Source organism: Oratosquilla oratoria, chromosome 44, assembly GCF_046742065.1.
Source record: "Oratosquilla oratoria isolate Oo_2021 chromosome 44, ASM4674206v1, whole genome shotgun sequence".
NCBI classification, from domain to species: Eukaryota; Metazoa; Arthropoda; class Malacostraca; order Stomatopoda; family Squillidae; genus Oratosquilla; species Oratosquilla oratoria.
In genome coordinates, this window is record NC_134820.1 from 405,594 (window position 1) to 413,093 (window position 7,500).

General features: G+C 44.1%; 1 protein-coding gene across 1 annotated transcript in view; it reads right to left on the reverse strand.

Moving 5' to 3' along the window:
- LOC143022188 (uncharacterized) overlaps nucleotides 1-1,963 on the reverse strand; it is a 4,322-nt gene extending 2,359 nt beyond the window's left edge. Inside the window, exons 1-4 of the mRNA XM_076180288.1 lie at nucleotides 1,708-1,963; nucleotides 993-1,659; nucleotides 418-827; nucleotides 1-244 (exon numbers count right to left, since the gene is read on the reverse strand). The exon at nucleotides 1-244 is cut by the window's left edge and continues 240 nt beyond it. Coding sequence (XP_076036403.1) covers nucleotides 1-244; nucleotides 418-827; nucleotides 993-1,659; nucleotides 1,708-1,963 — 1,577 coding nt within the window. The remainder of the gene's footprint in view (nucleotides 245-417; nucleotides 828-992; nucleotides 1,660-1,707) is intronic.
- Between the last annotated feature and the right edge of the window lie 5,537 nt (nucleotides 1,964-7,500).

A 7,500-nucleotide genomic window follows, 5' to 3' on the forward strand; every position in this document is an offset into this window, starting at 1 on the left:
TGCATGTCTTCATGAAAGGATGAAATCATCCTCAGGAGCTTAGGGGGACAGCCAATCCTCTGTAGCAGGGTGAAAAGGCCTTGTCTGCTAACCAAGTCAAAAGCCTTCGTCAGGTCGATGAAGGCAATGTAAAGTGGACGCCTCTGTTCTCGGCACTTCTCTTGCAGTTGCCTTAGTGAGAAGATCATGTCAATGGTTGATCGTTCTGCTCTGAAGCCGCACTGTGCCTCAGGGTAGACTCGTTCTGCAATTTTTTGCAACCGGTTGATTACTACTCGGGCGAAGGCTTTCCCAACGGTACTGAGAAGGGATATTCTGCAGTAGTTGTTGCAGTCGCTGCGGTCTCCTTTGTTTTTATAGAGCGTGATGATGTTGGCGTCACGCATGTCTTAGGGAACGGTTCCTTCCTCCCAGCACTGGAGTAAAAGCTCGTGCAGGTGGTGATGTAGAACGGTACTCTTGCCCGCTTTGACGACCTTCGGGGGGATGCCGTCGTTGCCAGGAGCTTTCCTGCTGGCCAGGGAGTCGATGGCTTTTCTGAGTTCGTCTCAACTGATGCGGTGGTGACAACGTTCTCTCTTGAGTAAAGTTCTTGATAGTGTTCGGCCCATCTCTCCATCTGCTTTCCTCTGTCTGTGATAGTGTCAACAGAGGCTGTCTTCAGAGTTGCGATCTTGGTAATGCTTGGGCCAAAGGCTTTCTTCAAGCTGTCGTACATGGCACGAATGTTGCCACAGTCAGCAGCGAGCTGGATGCTCTGGCAGAGGTTGAGCCAGTAGTCGTTGGCGCTGCGCCGTGCTAACCGTTGGGCGTCATTTCTAGCCTTCCTGAGTGCAGCGAGTGTCAAAGGATTACAAAGGATTACAAAGGCGGAGCATGCCGACATGAGACCTCCTGGTCCATATCTAGGTCGGATGCGAAAAAAAAAATCAAGCAGCGCTTTTCGTTTATCTGTGATTGCTGGTTCGAGTTTTGTGATTCCAGCTTCGAACCAGTCTGGATTCTGCCTCTCTCTCCTGCCCAAGGTGTCCATGGCGGAGTTGTAGATGGCTCCATGAATGTGATTCCACCTCTCCTCAGCGCTGTTTGTGGGGCAGTCCCGAAGGGCCTCTTCTGTAGAATCAGCAAAGCGCTTACACAGGTCTGGCATTTTTGTCCTGGCTATGTTGATACGTGGATGACCTCTCTGCTTGGAGCGATGGATCCGTTTGGGCTGAAAACGCACCTTGCAATTAACCAACGAATGGTCGGTGTCGCAGTCAGCGCTGTGGTAGCTGCGGGTTGTGAGGACGCAGTTTAGCGAGGGTCTTCTGGTGACAATGAGGTCCAGCTGGTGCCAGTGACGGGATCTTGGGTGACACCAGGATACTCTGTGTTGAGGCTTGGTGGCAAAGAATGTGTTGGTTACACAGAGGTCGTGGTAGGAACACATCTCTAAAAGCCTCTGACCATTCTCGTTGAGTTTGCCGACACCGAAGGGGCCAATGCTGTGGGGCCAGGATTCTTGGTCAGCTCCCACACGAACGTTGAAATCCCCAAGCAGGTATAATTGTTCTGTGGCTGGGATCTCTCTGATGGTAGTCTCAAGCTCCTCATAAAACTCATCCTTGGTCTCGGCCGGAGAGCTGAGTATGGGAGCGTAGATGCTAAGGACGTTGACTGGGCCAGAAGAAGTTGAGAGTCAAAGGGAGAGGATTCGAGGTGTACCCTTTGATGGCGGTTCCACTGAAGGCAGTAGAGAGTTTCTCACTGAGAATCCTACGCCATGCATGTGTAGTTCCTCTGTTTCATTTCCCTGCCAGAAGAATGTGTAATCCTGTTCTCTAAGGCTGCCGCTCGATAGAAGTCTGGTCTCCTGTAATGCAGCAATATCAATGTTGAGCCTCTCCAGTTCGCGGTTGATGATGGCTGTTTTCCTGGAGTCATCAACCTGTTGTAGATCGTTGGTGAGGCCAGGACACATTGTCCTGACATTCCAGCTTGCCAGACGCAAGATAGATGATTTCGTTTTAACAATACTATGTCTGTTGGGTACTAGGTTTCCGTCCGCTTTTCATGTTTTGACAAACATTAAGCTCCAGGCACCCTCTGGAGCGCCAGACGTTGGCGGACCGACACCTTATTGGCCGGGGGCTGCCCAGCTTGAGGCGGGTGGTAGTCGGACGATAGCACTTCAATGGTCCCTCCCACCGTCAAAGTTGTCCCGTGGCGTCCTTCCTGAACGCCAATTTGGAAGGGCTTATAACCCGTAAACTGACAACTTCCGGTTTGTGTCCTCACTTTACAGTGGGGCTGGAGTATCTCTCTCCATTTTTTTTTTTTTTTTTCACGCAAAGCCTGGGCCTGAATATGGAGATCCTGGGCGTCCCAAACGTCAGAATCCCCCTCTCGCCCTTGCTGACGAGATCCAAAGGAATGCAAAGCATGACGTTTGGCGTCAGTTTGGCTGCAGGAGATGCTGGAACGGTGATAATTGTAGCACTGAACCACCTACGGGTCTCCACTCCGGATTTCAAGGTTTACTCCTTTTCCCTCGCGTGGTTTGGCCCGTCAGCTGAGACGGTTTACCGGGGTGTGGCGCTTGGAGCCAGCACGTGAGAGCTTTGGGAGATGGATGAGAACCGGTGTTGTCCGTCCACCCTACGATAGAGGGTGCAGCTGCGGGCAGACAAGGGTACTATCTCTATCCAGAGCCCCCATATATATATATATAAATATTTATATATATATATATATATGTATATATATATATATATATATATACATATATGTGTGTGTATGTATATGTATATACACATATACATATACATTTTGCAAATAAATCACTTGACCAAGTGATCAGAAATATGCTGGTAACCACTTAAGAAAAAGAAACACAGAAATTCCAAGCACTTTCGTGTAATTCACATCCTCAGGGGAGAATACAGACAAAAGTACAATGCAAAGACAAAATAAACGGAAAAGTGTAAACCTTGGAGAGGTAACAAAACTCCATACGGAAAAATTAGGAGAGGTCATAAGAGACCACACGGAAAAATTAGGAGAGGTCACAAGGCCTCACACGGAACCACACGTAATTTGTCCTCTCTTGGGATTATCAAATTATGTTATTATCTAATAAGTAATGGTATGTGTAAATTAGATAATTACATAATTGAGAACATTTGTAAACAATTCGGCATAGGGGATTTTGGTTAATCCCAAGAGAGGACGAATTACGTGTGGTTCCGTGTGGGGCCTTTTGACCTTTCCTAATTTTTCCGTGTGGTCCCTTACGACCTCTCCTAATTTTTCCGTATGAAGCCTTGTTACCTCTCCTAGGTTTACACTTTTCCGTTTATATTGTCTTTGCATTGTACTTTTGTCTGTATTCTCCCCTGAGGATGTGAATTACACGAAAGCGCTTGGGATTTCTGTGTTTCTTTTGCTTAAGTGGTTACCAGCATATACATATACATATGTATATACACATACATATATACATCCACACATATACGTAAAAACATACAATACAGACACATACACACATATATATATATATATATGTAAAAACACATATACATATACACACATACACATATATACATACATACATACATGTACACACACATAGACATACATATATACTGTATATATGTACACACATACACAGACATATACATATACACACACGCATATACATACTGCATGAGAAATCACATAAACTCGTAATTTTAAATATGCGGAAACACCACCAAGGAAAAATATAAACTGACGACCAAGCAATTTCGTCTATTCAGACATTCTCAGGGTACGTGTGTACCCTGAGGATGTCTGAATAGACGAAAGTGCTTGGTCATCAGTTTATATTTTTCCTTGGTGGTTTTTCGCGCATATACATATATACATATATACACATATACATGTTTACATATACACACATACATCAAACACACACACACACACACACACACACACACACACACACACACACACACACACACACACACAGGGCCGAAATTAATTTCGGTACAGCTGCGCTTCGGGTCGTTACTCTGACTCTCGTGGGCGGGGAGTTGGGTGTGTGTGTGTGTGAAAGGTCATAGCATTACCCATAGATCGGACCTACGAGCTCTGAGCTCTCTTCCAGGAGGGAAATAGCTGTCGATCACGAGTCGAACACGTGATCCAAAAGACCAAGTGAAAAAGACCAAGTGAATACACACACACACACACACACACACACACACACACACACACACACACACACACATCAATGGCTTCTTCTCATTTTAAAAGGAGGTAGCAATGTCAAAAGACACGCATTCACTCCAATCCATTCAAAAACCTAACACTCATGTATGAAAGCAAAGATCCACCTACTTTCAAAAGTGCTAGATGGCGCAAAGGCTATAATCCAGATCTAGCCTTTATCACCTCCACCAAACACAATCTTTTCCATCGTAGAGTCCTCAACCCTATCCCTAAATCACAACACCGACCTGTGGAGACTACAAGCAAACCAGTAACCAACCCATTAACCTCTGCCACCTACCAAGATTTAACTTCAGGAAAGCTGACTGGCCCGCTTTCACGAACCACCTTGAGGAAGCAATCAGTACCGCCTGTGATGACTAACAGCTTTGGCACTGTGTTATTCCACTGCAGAATATTGCGCACCAGTATGGGCCAGGTCATGCCATGCACACAAAATAGATCCAGAACTGAACAGGTCGTGTCGAATAATTACAGGTACCCTAAAACCAACGCCCCTACATACTATCTACAGACTGGCAGGGATTCCACCACCCCACATTCGGCGCAAAATAATTACCAAGATAGAAAAATATAAACAACAAAATGATCCCAGGCATCCACTATACGGTCACCTTCAGGTTGGACAGAGACTGAAGTTCCGCCAAAGCTTCATGACGGTGGAGGGACTGGATCCAACCCAAGCAGTGGCCCATAGACTAGAATGTTGGCAGGAATATGACAATCTTGGCCATAACGAGGCCATACCATGCCCAAACGAGACCTTGCCCCCAGGAGCAAACCTAACCAGGAAGGACTGGGTTACCTTAAACAGAGGAAGAGCCAAGGTGGGCAAAACGAGAGAAAATCAACACAAGTGGGGATACACCAATAGCCCCCAATGTCCCTGTGACGAAGTACAGACGATGGTCCACGTCCTCCGGGAATGTCCATTGAGTCCCCATGAAACTGCCCTTATATAGACACGATTCTGGTACGACAAGATATGATGATGATGAGGTGGAAAATAGCACAACAGCATATCCCAAGAGGATGTAAAACGAACTACGTAGTAGGCTGACTGGCGAATCAAATGAGATGTATAAGGAGTACGCTGCGCTGTACAACGAAGATCCATTCAGTGAGGCCACAGTCCAACTTGGTGAAGCCCTAATGAACAACCTTGAAGATGAAAGAAAGAAGCAGTGGAAAAACATCATATCATCAACAAATCTCTGTAAAAACCTTCCTTTAGGGAAGCAGCTGTTACACCTAATCAAGTTGCCCTTTAGGCAGAAGAAACAACAAAAGCTAATTATTCATGAATCCATAAGCCAAAATGAAACAGTACCCACCTTCACCATGCGGGAATTGAACTCCGTGCTCAAGGAACTAAAGACAAATAAAGCCGTGGGAATTGATGGCATCCACAATGAATTTATAAAGCACATGGGCCCAAGGGCTAGGCACTGGTTACTTAATCTGTACAATCAGTGCTTAATGACAAAGGATTACAAAGGCGGAGCACGCCGACAGGAGACTTTTTGGTCCATATCTAGGTTGGATGCGAAAAAATCATAATAATCATAAATGAATAAATAAAAACTATAATAATGTTATAGGTATAGTTAAATAATAAGCAAACAGGTAAATAGTAAATAATGATAAATTGACATATAACTAATAATAAATGAGAATCAAACAGACAAATGATAACAAAACAAAAACAAATAATATAAAATAAATGATAATCATTACAGCATCTTGCTTAGGAGTTTATCTAAATGATTCTTAAAGCTTCGAACTGAACTACATTGCACTGCCTCTGCAGGAAGTTTATTCCATTCATTAACTACACGGTTGGCAAAGTTGTTTCTACCCACTTCCAAATTGAATCTATTTCCGAACAGTTTGAGACCATTGTTTCTTGTCTGATTCTCATTAAATGTAAAAATTTGGTCATTTTTAATGTTGTCAATTCCCTCTAGAATCTTAAGAACCTGTATCAAGTCACCTCTGAGTCTACTCTTTTTTAGGGAAAACAGATTCATATGTTTTAGTCGATTTTCGTATGATTTATTTTTGATATTTGGAATCAGTTTTGTGGCTCGCCGTTGCACTTTTTTCAGTCTGTCAATGTCTTTAATAAGATTCGGTGACCATATGGAAACAGCATATTCCAAATGTGGACGAACTAACGATTTATATAGCTTGTAAATGAGTGATGGAATTTTGAAGTCAAAAGATCGCGCAATCAGTCCTAGAATCTTATTTGCTTTCTCAGAGGCTGAAATACACCGCTTAGGTGATTTGAGATCGTTACTGATAATTACGCCGAGATCTTTTTCACTATTCACTTCTCTTGACGAATTTCCAAATGACTTGTAATCGTACTTACTGTTATTTTTACCTATGTGCATTACCTTGCATTTACTTTTGTTAAATTTTATTAGCCACTTTTCAGACCATTGCTGTAATCTATCTAAATCTTGAATCACAATGGCAAAAGCCGACAAGACTGTGAGAATAAACACCTTGTGAGATCGAAACCTTTATTAGTACTACGTTTCGCTTGTTACATGATAATTTTTTAAAATTTACAGTCTACAGGAAACCAACCAATAAGGACGATTTGACTCACTTCCTATCCCACCATGACCTCAGTATTAAAAAAGGTGTAGTCATAGGTTTCTACCTCAGAGCTCTCAGAATTTGTAGCCCTGAATTCTTAGAGGACGAGTTTAGGCACATAAAGGAGGTTTTTCATAAATTAAAATATCCAGAGTGCATCATCCACCAGTGTAAGAAAAAGGCACTCAAAATAATGGAAGGGCGGGAACCAACAAAAGATCCAGCTAGGAGGCTTATCCTTCCAGCCAGCAGCGTCACCGCCACCCTCACACGGACACTTGGGCGTTGCAACATTCAGGTAGTGGGCCAGTCCAGCAGAACTATCAAAGAGCTTTCAAGAAGGAATGACAGCCAGGACGAGATGTGGGGAAAAAACGCTGGTGTCTACCGCATACCCTGTGCTGGATGTGATAAAGTATACATCGGCGAGACTTCCCGTGACCTGAAGACCCGGATCCGGTAGCATCGCTACGATTCCCGGAACAACATCACCACCAACGCCTGTGTTATCCACCGGAACACCAACGACCACCTGATGGATTGGGATAACGCAGAACTTCTGTTTAGTGAACCAGATAGGATGAGGAGAAAATGCCTCGAAGTGGCCGCCATTCAAAGCTTCAAAACCATTGAGCA